A 16735-nucleotide genomic window follows, 5' to 3' on the forward strand; every position below is an offset into this window, starting at 1 on the left:
GAAGCCAATAAAATGTTGCCAGTGGACTTCAAAAGGAAGCAACGATGTAACTGGGCAAACACTATAGAAGAAAATTCACTCTCACGGTATGGTAAAGCTACAACCCTAACTAAAGTTAGTCATGACTGAAAGCAACAGGGCTAAACTTAGAGCCAAGCTACAAGTGACGCCTGACACAGGTTGGACACTTGTCAGCTTCCCTCAGGTTTTGATGGGAAATGTAGGCATCCTGGTTTTGCAGCTGTAATGGAGAGCCAAGCTGTAAAGCCAGGACGCCTACATTTCCCATCAAAACTTGAGGGAAGCTGACAAGTGTCCAACCTGTGTAAGGCGTCACTTGTAGCTTGGCTCTTAGCCAAGACCAACTTGTTCCATTTGTCTCAATAAAATCTAGTGATGTCCAGCTTTAACAAGATTGATGCCTGGAGATTTATGGAGTTTATCCTAAGCGGAGTTACACCCTTCTAAGTCCACTGAAGGGGATAACTTCGCATAGGATTGTAACCACAAAGAACCAATGTTTTCAGAATCTTATAACTGAATTATCATATTCCACACCAGAGGTACCTTCGTTCCTGGGACAGGGGATTATGCTAGTCATCTTCCTGAGACAAGAGTGAACGTAAAAGGTAAGCACCAGGGCCCCATTTGCCCACTAAAATTTACTCAATTAATAGTTTGGCCCCTTTCTAAATGGATCTCTTCCTACAACTACACTGAAGCATAAAGATGGATCACAAATTCCAGGGGGTCCAGGTTGTCCAGGAATTCCAGGACTTCCACGGTCTCCATCTTTACCAGGTCCTCCGGGTTCCCCACGACGGCCTTCTTTGCTTATCCCAGGAGGGCCTTCAGGACCTTAACAAGACATGAAATGGGTATGAGAAATATTAAACATCCGTACAATGCAACACTATAGTTGGAAAAATATTTGCGGGCAAATCCATGGCCTCATCGTATTAAAATATTCGACGTAATTCAGTTTAGGTGTAAAGCCCAAAGGTCCACCAGCAGCCCTCCAACTATGGACTGGACCTTTCCTGCTTCCCCTTTCCTGCTGCAGACTGCTATGCTCCCTGGGAACCAAAGGAGACTAACATGGGTGCAACAAAGGTATTTGTATTAGGAGAGAGGAATCGGCAAAAATCACCTTTCTTTTGAACAACTGGAACTGCCCTTTCGCTTGGAAAAAATGCCTTGTCACCCGATCTGCTGGCTTTAAATCCAAGTTCCCTAGCATTCCAACACACTAATATCTACTATTAAAAAGGTGGGACTGAATTAGTTACAACTACCCCCCCCCCAAATTCTGAAAAGTCAAATTCTGACAACAGAGCGATGTATGTGGCTTTGAATAACCTCTGAAAGAGCTGGCGTTATCTGGGTGGCTCTCGTCTCAGACACGAAGGTCTAAAGCCATTCAGAGTGCAAGCCCAGAAAAGTATGGTAGGTGTTATCACCTGCTTCAGCCTCTTTGAAGCAAGTTCTCACCTGCAAGGCTCCAAGGAGAGCAACAACTCTTCACCACATCAAATGCATAGAACAAAACTGACAGATACCATACATCTCAGATGTTTTTAAAGTCACAGTTGCTCAGTTGTAGACAATCATCAGGCCTCAGCAAGAGAACTGGGAGCAGGGAAGGAAGCAAGAATATACTGGAGAAAAGGACAAACCCCAAAACATGCTGAATGCCAAGACTTAACTCTCTCTGAAAAGCATCCAAAAAGAAAAGCCTGGGAGACAGCCTTCGGAAAGCCTGAAAATCAGCCCACTAAGCTACTTGTCTCCCCGGGCTGTTGTTATTCAGGAAACACTCACAAAGGTACATGCTGCTATGGATATACTAGGCACAAAGTGAGAGACACAGGCCAGATGCAGAAAGATGTACATGCCGAGGGAATGGAAAACCTGGAAATTAATCACATCTGCTTCCCAGCTTCTGTGTTATTCATGGAAGCATGAAGTGGTACGTATGAAACATTCTGCTGTGTGCTGAGAGGCCAGGAGGTGCAGAACCAGACACTGCCCACAAGCACCAGTAGGTACCAGTAAGCTCATCAGTCTAATACAGCAGCTATCTTCAGCTTGCCATTTGTTTACTTACTACATTTATACCCCACCTTTATCCCCCATAGGGACCCAATGCAGCAGACATCATTCTCTTCTCCTAAATTTTCGTCCACACAACAATCCTGTGAGGTAGGTTAGGCTGAGAGTGTGGCCCAAGGTCACCCAGTGAGCTTCCATGGCAGAGTGGGGATTCATCCCTGCCTCTCCCAAAACCTAGTCCAGCACTCTAATCACTATACCATACTGGCTCTCCGAAGGAATAAATGAAATGCATGCAGTTGATCAACTATTTAAAATGTTTTCGTGAATTGATCAACTGGATTTAAACAGATTGGTCCATCATCAAAATCTCTTTTGAGAACACATCACAGAGGAGATAAACAATTTATCCTTGTTAAGAACAGTTTGCCATTTAGTAGGCAAATGCCACCAGTCCCGTTAGAAGAAAAAGGCATCATTAATATTTCTTCGAATATCTACACTTGTGGCAGTACAGACTCACCATGAACATCACAGGCATGGAAGGGTGGGAACAGAAGAAGACATTGGTGGGAGGGGGGAGTCAGAATCTCACAGTAACTCAGAAGTGTATCCTGGTTGGTGGAGCAATTAAGAAGACACTTTCCATCAAATGAGCTCTAGAACCAACAAAGGAACTCTTCCCAGTTGCTGCAGCAACCAGTAGTCCAAGGCTCCACACCTCCTTGATCTGGAGCACCTCTACCACCATGCTCAATACAGCTTCCAGGTGAACATCTTCCAGTTCTGTCTGTATTTAGGGCTGAGGGGGTGGAATTTACCTGCCAGCATGTTGGCTACAGGTCTAAAGTATAGAATATATCCTGTTATAGGATACACACACAGAAAAAAGATTTAAACACAAACTGAAATTCATAGAAACATAGAGCTGGAAGGGATACCAAGGGTCATCTAGTCTAACCCGCTGCACAGAGCAGGGAATTCATATTTCCTCCCCACCCTGATTCATTAGTATTTGAGAAGATCCACATTTTAAAGGATTGGTGAACAGTAGAGTGCTGTCAATTTCAATTGTCTATGGCTCTTACAGAAAGAAAGAAAACCTTCCACTTTTGAACACAAACCATAAGAAAAACTATGATTCTGCGCTCTTCAAGTGCATCCCCAACCTGCAATTATGTGCTGGCTACCAATTAAAATCTGCCCTGCATTAGTGGTTTTAATGGCGGAGTGGGGGTGGGTGGGGAACGTGTCTTTTAAAAAACTGACTTTCCCCCTTTAACAGGAGCATTGAAAGCCCTGTTTGAACTACCGGCACCAAGCAAGGGTTGAAGAATTCAAACTACTCTTCTCCCCTGGACCTGATGAAAATTGCAGCTGCGCAAGTGCACACTTTGCCTTTTACAAACTGACAGAGATGGATGAACATCATTATGTTTGCTTTGGTCCCAAGTTAAGGCATCACAAAAACAATTAAACAACAAAAACCTCAGGTTAGGCAAGTATGGCACTTACCCGGAGGCCCTGGAGGGCCTTGCATCCCAGGAATCCCAGTTCCTTGGCTTCCTTTAGCTCCATTTTTCCCATGTAGTCCTGCAAGTTATCAAATATATATTAAGACCATGATTCCTGAACTGTGTACTGGGACATACCAACATGCTCTGAGAAACAACTAGTATGCTACAAAGAATCAATCAGTTCAAAGTACTCACACACTGGAAAAGGCTGCCTTCTGTATGCCTACTTGGCCTGATGCTCTTACCCCCTGATGAGGTAAGTAATTTTGTGTCATACTCTGCAAGGCCTGTGTACTGTTTGATTCTGTTTGACTCTGATGTTAGAAGCTGAAGCTGCCTGGAATGTGCCTGCTGTTCTCTGCCTGAAATGTGAGAGCCTACCGGTATCTGTGCGGTTTCCCTTTCGCCTGAGAAACCAGGCCTCATGGCCTTGGAGCTTCTAACACATCATCTCTGCTTTGTCCTGCTGCTCATCTATTAAACTTAGCTAACTGTTTCCTGAAGGGGGTGGAGACTCTGAGGATTACGCTGTGCTTAGAATCCTATATATGTTATGTGCTTGTAGTGAAATGCCATTCCCGGCAAGGAATGTAACAGGGAATGATACTAGTAGCTTATCAATAAAATTACTTAACTCATGCAGTTCCTGGACTCATGCAGTGAAGTCACTGAGAGTTACTTGGCAGAATCTTACATTTTGATGATGGAACTCTATTATCCAAACCATGGTTTCCATGACTGCTCTACCTCCATTTTGCTGGCTTCAGCCTCTAATGCTTGGCCTGAGATCAGCCCAGCTGTTCAGACAAAGTCAGAAAAGTCTGGCCAGCCTTCATGTAAAAATTGTTTGCCAAAAGAGTCATGTCTCGCATCTCTGCAATGTTACTGCTCTGGGCTTGCTTCCTTGGAATTATGGGGGGCACCATCCAGATTTAATGAGTCATGGACAAAGTCAGTGGGTGGACTCCTCAAAACGTAAATCATAATTCTGCACATTCTCAAACTAAACATTTGGTGCTTCAAGAGTCCACTGTGCCGCCAATTTTAATTCAGAAAAAGTATTCCTAGCTATCAGACATTTGAAGTACAGTGTAAAGTTCTGGAGTCCAAATTTCAAGAATGAAAAGGTATCTTTGAGATGAAAGAAGCTAGGGTCGTAAGCAAGATGATTGTGTGAAAGTTCCATATCATAAAATGGCAAACCAAACAAAACCTATGGAATCTAAGAACAAAGAAACCCCATTCATATCCAGCTATATAATTTAATTATCCCGTTTATATTTTCAGATCACACATTTCCATTTATATAAGTTCTTAAAATAATCTGGGTCTTCATGAATAGGTCAAAAATCCCCCTCCCCAAAAAATAATAAAGGGGGAAAATCATAGAAAAGCACAACCAACAATACTAATTTAAAATCTTCAGCTGGTGGTATAACTGAAGGACAAGTTTTTTAAAAAATGGTTATCACTTTGCTGAGACCATTAAAAGTGTGTGTACTCAGCTTTGGAACCTCTGAAGAGTAAGTATCCTTTTCACCTCTTTGGGTAAGCCATTCTATTAAAAAGGAGCAGCCACCTAAACTGTCCACACCTGATTAGTGTTTCTCTGTAAGTAGTGGAACACCTAATGAAATAGAGCTACAATTCAGGCAAAACGAAATCTGAGACCACCATCATTCGCTATATTTAGGAAGGTGTATGAGACAGTTTTAATCCAGAGAGCATTTGGTAGAAAATAAATTGTTTCAGCAGATTTGGCTGCATTCTTTTTAATTTCTGTGTAATTTTAATTCGGTAGTCTGTGTTTTTAAAGTTTACAATTTTTAATCCATACAATTTATTTATTTTTTAAATGTAAATTTGACACAAATGTTTTGAGTCCTTGCAACTTGGTGCTCCATTGTTAAACATCTTCAAATAAAAGGAGGGTTAGGTCTACTACCAAGTGTCAGAGAGATATGGTTTATGCTGATTAAAATCTTAAATGAGTAGGAGTCAGAAATATGAACTAAGTTCGAAGAATATTCATGCTCTTCAAATTATTCTGTAAATGTAATTGTCTTGTTAACAAATAGATACATGCAGGCAGAGAAGCGTCCCCACATCTAGAACCTCTTAAATCACATTTTTGTTAAGATTTGAAGTATTCCTTCTCTGGATGACAAAATTATGTTTAAAATAATTAACATCCTATTACAATCCCCTGTCCTTGTGCAAGAAACATGAGTTATGTGAGAGGATGAATAAATGTTTATAGCACACATGGCTTCTGTGCTCTGTTTATAGACAGCTAGGAGTCAGCTGAGGAGGACAGATCCAGAGGAGTTAGCCATGTTAGTCTGTAGTAGCAAAACAGTAAAGAGTCCAGTAGCACCTTTAAGACTAACCAACTGACGAAGAGAGCTGTGGCTCTCGAAAGCTACTGAGGAGCATAGGCTCTGACAACCAACCCAGCCAGCAGTAGAGGGAGCAGAGAAGAGGAGGCCTGCTTAGTTACTTCTGAATCCCCTCCCCTTCCACTACTAAGGCCAAGAGGTTTCAACCTGCAAAGAAATGATGCCAAAGAGAAGAGAAGAGGAAAGCAAGAAGCCCCCTATTGTGGGCAGAAGAGAAAAAAAATACAAGGAATGGACAAAAACATGAGAAGAGGAACTTGTTTAAGAACAACTTCTACAATGGTCTGCATCAGTTTTTGGAAACCACAAATAAGGAGATATTTAATTGGTTAATTGGAAAAGTTCTGAATATGTTATAAATGTTGGCTAGGACACATCCTGGCAAGAGAAATTAAAAAGAACAGTCTGGAGCATTTGCAGAGCACCAGTATCCCCCCTCCCCCCGCCGCCCAGAGGAAAACTACACATAGCTCACATGTAGCAGGAAAAGGGACAGGTTTCCAGTCAGACTACAGGATTTTCAGGCAGTTGAACCCTGGCATTTCTTTACAAATAAAGATTGGGAGAAGCACAACATTTCCTTTTTGCCTAGACTTAACAACTCATCAACAATGTTGTTCTGAACAGGAATTTGCAGCTAAGTTGGGATTTATCCCCACCCCTCTGAAGGCTGTAACATTCATGAATACTTCTGGGTTTGCCTTAGAATTGCATTTGGATAAACTAAGGCTCAAAGAGATGAGAGACAGAGCATTCCACATGTTTCCACCACAGGGAAAATAGCCCTTCTTGGAGGATTTCATATGGGTAAAACTGCAGAAGAGGAGGATTTTTTTTAAAGCATCTTTTGCCATACAGTCCAGATCTAAATTGACCCCCATCCACTGGATGTTTGGAGGGGAAAATAACCCTCACAACACTCCATTAATGGAGCTTCCATCTCCCTGTGAGCATTCAGAGCTATTTTGTCACAATTTCAACCCCTCCTCCCAAAAAGTTGGCAGCTGTTGTTACTGTGAAAGAATTTGCTGTCTGGCAGACAGGTAGGCAGTCTCACTCCCCTGTTCTCTATGACTTCAGTGCTTTGGCAATGCTAGTGACCAAAGTATGACGGCAGCACTCTGGGAAATGAAGTTCACAGTGTGCCTCATGCTATATATAATAGGGGGTCTCAACATTTTCAGGCTTGCAGCCATTTTTGGAATTCTGACACAACTTGATGGGTGCTGCCACAAAATGGCTGCCAAAAATGGCTGCTGCAGGAGGTGGAACTAATCACAAAATGGCTGCTGCAGCTTACCTTCAGTCACACAGTGAAGATCCTTGTACTCTGTTGGCAGCTGCCGCCAAAGCAACATTTTAAAAATCTGCATAGCCAATCAAATATCGAATGGCCAATAATAAGCCTTGCTGAGCAAAAGCACTTGACCCCAACCCCTTTCTAAAAACACTGGCAGGTGACATGGAAGGTGTCTGTGGGTGCCATGGCACCCATGGACACCATGTTGGGGACCCATTATACACCCATTATACAAGACCCAGATGCATAGTATATACTACCAAAACAGCATCCAAGAACTGGGGATCAGGGGACAGAAGAAGAGATAGGAGAGACTGGGAGGTAAAGGACAGGTAGAGAGAAGCATGCTTTCTTCTGGTCACTGGCACAATCATTATCATACCACCCAAAATGAAGAGATAGTTCTTGGAAAGAAGAGATAGTTCTTCGCTCTTTGCTTCAGAGAGATAATCCAAAGGAAGGACAAAAGAGAAGAATTCAAGGCTGTAATGTTCATTCGTACACTGAAGACTTTATGACCTACCAACTCTTGACCTCTGAGCTGAAAGAGTCCAAGCCTTAGTGAAATTGCTCATTGAGAAGCAGCTTGCAAGAACAAATTTTCAATGCCCAAGTTTTGCTACATTCAGAGTATCTCCAAACAATTCACTCTACGCTGGGCTGCCCTTGGGCCTGATCCAGAAGTTGCAGCTGATCCAGAACTCAGTGGGACATGTTCTTACAGGAACGCCAGTTCGAGCGCACATCCATCCTGTGCTGTGCCAGCTGCACTGGCTTCCAGTGGAGTTCTGGATCCGATTCAAGGTGTTAACCTTGGTGTTTAAAGCCCTTCATGGACTGGAACTGGCATACCTACAGGACTGTCTCTCCCATTATGTCCCCTGCAAGGCGTTGCACTCAGCAGACAAACAATTCCTGGTGGTTCCCAGCCTGAGGGACATCTGTCTGGTCTCTCAACCAGGGCCAGGGCTTTTTCTGCCCTGGCCCCGGCTGGTGGAACACTCTCCCTCTGGAGATTTGGGCCCTGCGGGACCTACTACAGTTCCGCAGGGCCTGTAAAATGGAGATGTTCTGCCGAGCCTTTGGCTGAGGAACAGCAGGTGTCCCCCCTCACCACATCTAAGACCACCCCCTCTTTTGTGACTGCCCTCGGCCTTGTGTTCTGCCCACATGCTAGGGCCTATATGCAGGTTTCTGGTTATTTATCGAAAGGCGCCTGGACTATTTTAATGACGGTTTTAAGAGTGTTATTGATTTTATAGTTGACGATGAATTTATTGTATATTATGGATGATGTAAACCGCCCTGAGCCCATTCGTGGGGAGGGCGGGGTATAAATAAAATAAATAAATAGTGAGGAATTAGGGAAACCTAAACCTGGAAAGCAAGCTGAACATTCTCCAGCCCATTGATCCCTCATCTCTCTTTCTTGAAAACACAAGCCACTTCAATTAAGTCACACCCAACCATACCTCTATTGCAAGAACCAGGAAATAACAACCCTCCCTAACACCATTGTCCTTAGGCACAAAAAAAAAAGGCACAAACTCAGCAAATGTGCTGAGAAGCTCGTTATTTATTATTTAACTCAGCAGGAGCAGACTTGCCAGCTCAAACACATGGAAACAAGTGAGCATGTACAATGCCCCTTGTCTTTTGCAGGACAAGCTGGGGAACTGAGGCAAGCTCACACTGGGGAACTGATGCAAGCTGGAGATCTTCAGGGGTCCCCACAAGCAAACTGTATTTATCCCTATCTGGCAAGTTTTTTACTCCCTCTAGTTTAAGCCTGCTTCCAAACAGATCTTGCTAAGCCAAGGATAGAAAGAAAAATATGCTTTGTGAGTCATGCATACAATTACCTTTTGGTCCACGACTTCCAGGACGCCCAGGAGCCCCTGTAAGACCTGGAACACCATCATTTCCTTGCAAGCCAGGAAAACCTCGTGGACCTTGTGGGCCAGTTGGGCCTGGCGGGCCAGGAGGTCCTGAGGAAGGACTGTGAGACTGGCAATGATCACAGTGTTGCAGTCTTCCATTCCGAAGTATAGTAGGCAACTGAGCTAAGAAGAATTCAGACAAAAACTGCTTAGGACCAAAGAGAGAAAGTCACTATAAAAAAATCAATGGTCTTTAAAATCTCTATAGCACATCAACATGATTGACGTTAACATCTATTTTCAAGGTTAAATCCAGCAAAATTTAACCACTGTTAAGTCCTGTTGTTCTAGTGAAAGACATTTAAGCATGTGATAAGATCTTTCTTCAGAATAAATGAGATAAGCCTACTTAATTTTGACTGGATCTTGCCCATTATATGTTATCTATTGTAAACAGACATCTATGCATTGCAGAGGATCCCAGAATTTGTCATAGGGCACATACAGAGTTCATGAGGGATACTGACCAGCCTGTTGGGTTCTCCCTAAAATTTATCTATCACTTTTTGAAGTCTGCACATTGCTAGGGAAGATTATAGTGGTATCTTTCAATGAACTGTTTCCACAATTACTAGCCTTCTCATTAAGGAGCCTCTAATAAGCTTCAAACGAACTTCAGATCTCAAAGTAGAGTTTGAACACTATTGTCTTCAGTCTTTATCTTCTCTTCTTCCTGAAGCCTTGGTTTGGGGGGCGGGGAGAAGAGAATACAGGGGAACTAAACCTTTTGTGAGATTGCTTGATGCAGTTATGTCACAGATGAATCAGAGATATCCTTAATTTTTAAGAACTGTTTTAAAACCTATTTGGAGATGTAAGGAAGAGGAAAGATTTAGTTACTTCTGTTCTTAATTTTGTGAGCAAGAGGGAGAGAATGAATTCTACATTATTTAATTAGAAAGCTGGTATGTGACAGAATTTTTGTGTGTTAGCAATCAAAATCAGCTCCCCTAGCAATAGACTCAGAGAAGAAAACAAAAACCTTTGGGGTCGTACATAATTAATTTATGGAATTTGATATTACAAGATTCAGTGGAATTTGGAATTACAAGAATTTGGAATTTGATAGTACAAGATTCAGTCAACAGATTTGCCTATTTCTTTTCATTAAAGAAAGATAAATTCATGAGTGATAGATCAAATCTATGAACATCAGCCATGAAAGCTAAACAGAATCTCCATGTTCAAATGGCCTGAAAATACCAGATGTTGAGGACAAACCACGGCAACAGCTGTTTCCATTATGCCTTGCTTAGAGGTTTCCTGGAGGTATATGGATGGCCACCACTCAAAACTAAGGGCTGAACTAGATGGCTCTTGGTCTGATCCAGCCAGGCAATTCTTATGTTTTATGTGATTGGTAGAAAAACAGCTGCCATGGTATTACTGTAGATAAAATTAATTTTTATCTGTACATATAAGCTACCACAATTGTCGTAAGTGAGAGTTGAGTACTAACCACTAATTAAGTCTCTCCTCAATGTGCCTCAGCAGTGCTTAGGAGGTAACGCCTCCAACAGGTCAGCTTGGCTTATATTAGCCAAGTCCTTATCAACTACTTGTAGGATAATGAAAAAGCAAAACATAAGTTTGTTACTGGAAAATAATGCTTATGAAGTCAGGCATAGTTGAAGCTACTGGCCTGTATCCAATGAACTGTGCAGAGAATGCAACATGAGCTTCGTGCTCTTCTGGGGACATAAGGGCAGCTGTAAAAGGGAAAGTGCAATTCCCTCAATGTCCAGTTTTTTAATGACATGTAAAAACTGCCATGCTACAAGCATTTTAACAGTTCCTTGGAATGACCACAAGAGCCCCACATGCTATACCTTGAAAAAACAGATAACCACATTTCGATATGATAAAAGATTTGTTCACCTGATCCTCTTTCTTCCAGAGGTTCAATTGTACAAGACTGTATAAAGGCCACAGTATTTGTATCTTTTTCATTGTGGCATATGAAAGGCTACAGAAAATGTTGCAATAGAAGACATAGTAAGATTTGAAAGAAAGAAGAGTGAAACAGAGGAGTCTTAATTTTAAAAAGTTGGTGTAATTTAAAGACACAATAACATTCCAAGTAATGTGCATGGAAGATGGATGAACTTAAAAAACTGAGAATAACCTTGGCGACTCCCTTCATGCAGTAACTGCTCCCCTGCACAAACCTTTTATGAGGCAGAAGGCCCTTTGCTTCTATCCCACCCAGAAGTTCTACATCCTTGGAACTCTTGTGCAGCGCTTTCCATAAAGACACAAAGAATGTGCATGCACTTCTGATTCTACAGAACAAGGCCTTCACTTTATTATTATTAGCAAACTTTTAAAGTTGTTTGAAAAACCACAAGTCTGATGCGACAGAACAAATGTAGATCCATCTAAACTTTTAGGTAATACTAAAAGTTGGAGAGGACCAAGATACAATCTTGTTTAATTTGCTGTCAAATGGCTTATCACCCGTGATCAGTTCCCTATAGATTCATTTACATGATCAGTCTACAATGCCTAAAGGAAACAAGTGCATCAAAGTAGTGTGACTATATGGGGTAATGGTTTCAGATTCCATAATTAGGAATGAGTTGACAAAAGTTAAAGAAGCAAAGGAAGTGAACAAACACCTTTGATGAAAAAAAAAAGTATTATGACAACTGGGACTCACTTCTTAGCACATCTGCACAAACTTGCCGAATAAATTCTTCTGAAAATCCTCTTCCCTGAACAGAACACAGAAGAATTAGGAAGTTTACATGCATATTTAAAAATAAAAAGTCAGTGTTATTTAAAAAGGCATGCATTAGATTGTAAACATACAGGTTTTCCATCTGATCCAGGAGTCCCAGGCGAGCCCCTCTCGCCGTGCATTCCTCTTGGGCCTGGTAAACCAATCCCACCATTCACTCCAGGTTCTCCCTTTTGTCCATTGGAGCCACCAATGCCAGGATCTCCTTTCTCGCCTTTCTGAAACCAAAGGCAATAACTGCAATAGCCCGTACTGAACACTGGAATCTTCACTAAAAATGTGCTAATAAAAAGGCATAAAACCACTTCAAGAACAAAAGAAAGTTACAAAAAAAATTTTATTAGGAAGTTATACTAGCCAATAGTTTCTGTGCCGTCTTTAAGCCACCCAAAAATATGTTGTGTGCCAAGCTACATTAAACATCAAAGAGTGATACAAAAAGACCAATTAAATAAATTGATTCTCCCACCCTTGTGAATTTTGCATGATATGCTAATTAAATTAATAGTGATGCAAAAAAACCAATTAAATAAATTGTTTGTTTCTCCCACCCTTGTGAATTTTGCATGATATGCTAATTAAATTAATAGGGCACGTCTAGTCCATCATGGAAACTGGAAAGATTAGAATCATCAGCACAGATGTAATGAATGAAAAATGCAGGATGATCAGTAATTTACAGTTAATCACCTTGTAAGTTTGAAACAAATTAAAACCGTGGACCTGTATCCCACCTCTAATTCCACCCCTATCCCCCGACAACAACATGGAACTGCAAGAATGTGACAGGAGATCATGGGACACCAGAGTAACTGGGCAGGAAAAAGGAGCCCGAGCTATGGCCTTACCAGGGTCAAGGCCAGTATTGTGGGCAGCAGACCAAGACAGCTGGGGACAGGAACCACAAGCAGAACAAACACGAGGTAGAGGAGCTCAATCGATGACTTACTTCATTGTCCTACTCCACCTCTCAAAGGCAGAGAGTGCACGGTGCATTTTGAGAGGCAGAATGCTTGCTTCCTACACACTCATACAAGCAACAAGTCCTTTCAAAAATGAACAAAAAAATGACTGCTGTAGGGGCTCCCAAGAGTCTTGAGCAATGAGTTGAAGACCACTAGATTAGAGTCAGTCTTCACATTCCCACCTTTCTATTGCTTATAATTTTTACACCTGATGAAATGAGCAATGAAAACTTGTGCAAAAATAAATCTGTTATTCTTTAAGGTGCCACTGGTCTTCATACACACAAAAATACAAAATATCACATATTTCAGGGTCAGATTTGGAGTTTCTTAACTAGACTGAATAGCTGTTGGCAATTGTCCTACAAATGTCAGATTTTTAGGCATTTTCTATAAATCAATTCAATGAAAAAGGTAACATTAAATCCAAATTACATGTAAAATGGCCTTCCAAGGATGTTACTCTCTTTTGGACATTAGAATTTGACACTCAAACACAGTGAAATCTATGTATTATCGTAAGTTCTTTCCAAATGAATGATGTTGAGTTGAATACATACCTGTCCTTCTTGTCCGTTTAACCCCATGGTTCCCTTGGGGAATCAAATTATAAAATACATTAACAAGCGTGTTGAGCTGCAATATTATATGCTGACTAGGGGAGGAATAGTTCATGGTTGACAACTATCAAGATAATTGATACTGGTAACATACCGATTTGAAACATTTATTCAGCCCTGGAAAAGGTTGGTACATGAAAATCTGAGGATGGTTAAAAAAATGGGGCTTACATCTAAAAACGTGGAATATTTTTCCGCCCTGCAAAACTCAAATCAGCAATTTTAAAACAGAAGGAAAGAGACAGCTCTTTTACAGGCAGGGTAGAGAGTGCTAGAACAGAACTCGGCTCCCAGCCCCTAACCTTGTCAAAGCCCAGGCTACAGACTAAAGGGAGAAAAGGAACTCTTACTAAGGCCTCCAGTCTGTGTTTCACTGCCTGACTGGGAACAACTATTTAATTGGAATACGCTGCCTTATTCCATCAACATAATGAGAAACTCTGCAGCATACATCTAAATACTTGAAGAGAGAGGCCATTTACACACAGTCTTAAAGGGTCAGGCCACTCACGGAACGCTGGCAACATCTGTGTTTGCAAAATGTTTATGGGCCATTTAGCTTCTTTTTTTTTGGTGCCTTTTCTGGGACTGTGTAAAATGCATTTTATACAGTCCCAGCATTTATTTTTGCTAAATAAAACAGAAGCCAAACAGCCTGCAACTGTTTTGCAAATGGAGACGTCTGGATTCCTGGAGATAAGCCACATTTGGTGAGTGGACCATCCCTTTAAGGGCATGTAGAAACAGCCATAGTGTTGAGATTTGACCTTCTAGTCATTTAAAGCTACAGAACATGCATATTTTAATACTGCATTTTAAAATAAAAACAATTGTTTTAAAATGCATATTATCATCTGAAAGAAATGTGATCTTGGTGGAAATATACTTATTTTGAAGTTTACCTTCTGCCCTGGAAGTCCTGGTCTTCCCCCTTCCCCCTTCTGACCCTTTTAAAAAAAAAACAGAAATCATTACACAAAATAAATATTTTACTGTAAGAAAAGTATATTGTCAGAGTAGCAAAGTCTCTGTCTAATAGAGCTTAACATAAAAAATAAACCAAACCCAAATATCTGCATCCTACAAAGTAAGTAAATTTCCTTCAAAATCAAGATCTATACACTGTGGAACAGAAAATTCATCCAGTTAGTAGTTGGATGGAAGTAAATGCTAGGTTAGATCCTGTCTAATGTTTCAGCAGGCACAAGAATTTCCACTAATGGCATATGATTTTTCTACCTTATCCCTTCCATGAGAGCTTGAAATGGCCTATCCCAACACTGAGGGGGGGCGGAATCACATTCCACTGAGTGGAAGTCCTTGCGTCTGCAGAAACAGTAGTCGAGATCCAAGCTACTCTTATTATCTCTCCTATGGTTAACAAGTTATTTTTATAATACTGCCACTATTGTAAATCAGGGCGCCTTCCCCCAGCCGCTCAAGCAGGTGGTTATCCATCTGCTAATTTAAAAAAATCTCTAGACAAAACTGATATGGCCAATTATTGTCCAGTCTCTAATCTGCACTTTCTGGGCAAAGTGATTGAGAGAGCAGTAGCTGACCAGATCTTCTTGGAAAACTCTAGCGCTCTAGATCCCTTCCAGTCTGGATTCAGACCAGGGCATGGGACAGAGACAGCACTAGTAGCATTAGTGGATGATCTCCATCTGAATATAGACAAAGGTCATGCCTCCTTATTGCTTCTATTGATACAACTAGCTTATTTTTATCATCTCGTCTTTTAGCTCAGACAAAATATGACTGCCATGTGATCGCTATGGAGGGGAAATGACTTGATGCCTTTGATATGCACTAATGTATTTGCAAATTATTATGATTGCAATTATAACTATAACTATGCACAGCATAGGATGAGTAGCCAAGATAATCTTAGTGTATTCTTGAAATTTCTTTCTATAACAGAGAAGCTGGTGAATTGTGGAAATTTTCTCATGTGACTGGAGGGGACAAAGTCTTGTTAAGCCTATGTATCAATAAAATATAAAATTATTATGATTTTAATGTTGCACAGAGTAAGCACTTTACAGTATACCTACATTTGCACTCAGTTTAATTACTGAAAGGCAATATACCTGAAAGCCTCTTTCTCCAAGGTTTCCTTTCTCTCCCTGAAAAGAACAAAGAAAAAAGCGCATTTTTCCTTACACAACCATGTACAAGTACAACTATTGAAATGACTAAACATGTAAACTATAGAAAACACAATGGAACTGGAGAAACAGTACTGCTTTAATGAAAGTAAATTGTGATGTAAGAACAAAATGTGATGACAACACCGATGTTGTAAGAGATGATCTAAGCAGTGTCAGTCTTCATTGGACTTAAAAGGATGCTGCAGCTCTGCTTAGGGTAGCATTGTACAATTCCCAGAAGCCAGTCCTACAGCCTATTACCTTGAGCTGCAAATGTTTATTCTCACATCCAGAAAATATTCATCCTGTTTTCATAATGGCCACTAGGAGCTTCACTCATCCAAAACTTCTACATATCTACAACTTCATGATCCATCTTAGTTATTTCCCCATGCAATCTCTTAATGGCCAATACTAATTGTTTTCATTGTGGCTCTGCAATTACTTCTATGGGTCAAACTGCTTTAAAAAGGGGGGGGGGGGAGAACCAATATGTGCCTTGATGCTGACTTTCTCCCAAATGATCATATACTAATATTTTTCAGAAGATCTTATGTTTCCATCTGTGCATTTTCCAGACAGGAAAAAGGAAACTTAGAAATGTAGAATGTATTACAACTGGCCATTCCAATTCTAATTTCACTGCTCTTTCATCCACTCCCCATTGTCTTGTAACAAAATGAAAAATAAGCATTGGACTGGATCCAGCGAGTTTTTTCGCTTGCCCAATTCTCCTTCTTACTGCAGCCACCATCTCACATATCTTTAATGCTTGTGATCCTAAGCATAGCCTTTGTTATGGCCCCAGGGAAGATGGTTGTGCATGCTTGCATACTAGATGACAAAGCCTAACAACTCCTCTTCCCTTGGCTATATATCCTTTGGACCAGCCACCACCAACCTGATTTTCAAACTGCTCTTTCTTTCACCAGTAATTTGGCCCTGGTTAGACTATAAGTGTATGCAGGATTGCCAAGCATGAATGAATGGCTAGGCATGAGGGGAAGAATCTTGACACAGTCTTTTTAAGCAGAGAAAGATCTTTATTG

The 16735-nt window shown here is 41.0% G+C and overlaps 1 protein-coding gene across 1 annotated transcript in view; it reads right to left on the reverse strand.

Annotated features, from left to right (window-relative positions):
* Window positions 1-340: 340 nt before the first annotated feature.
* The window catches only part of COL21A1 (collagen type XXI alpha 1 chain), a 140904-nt gene continuing 124509 nt past the window's right edge, over window positions 341-16735 (reverse strand). Inside the window, exons 23-30 of the mRNA XM_054987749.1 lie at window positions 15627-15662; window positions 14436-14480; window positions 13474-13506; window positions 12020-12166; window positions 11868-11922; window positions 9131-9331; window positions 3568-3645; window positions 341-858 (exon numbers count right to left, since the gene is read on the reverse strand). Of these exons, the coding sequence (XP_054843724.1) occupies window positions 671-858; window positions 3568-3645; window positions 9131-9331; window positions 11868-11922; window positions 12020-12166; window positions 13474-13506; window positions 14436-14480; window positions 15627-15662 (783 nt within the window). The 3' untranslated portion in view covers window positions 341-670. The remainder of the gene's footprint in view (window positions 859-3567; window positions 3646-9130; window positions 9332-11867; window positions 11923-12019; window positions 12167-13473; window positions 13507-14435; window positions 14481-15626; window positions 15663-16735) is intronic.

This window comes from Eublepharis macularius, chromosome 1 (genome assembly GCF_028583425.1).
Source record: "Eublepharis macularius isolate TG4126 chromosome 1, MPM_Emac_v1.0, whole genome shotgun sequence".
Taxonomy (NCBI): Eukaryota; Metazoa; Chordata; class Lepidosauria; order Squamata; family Eublepharidae; genus Eublepharis; species Eublepharis macularius.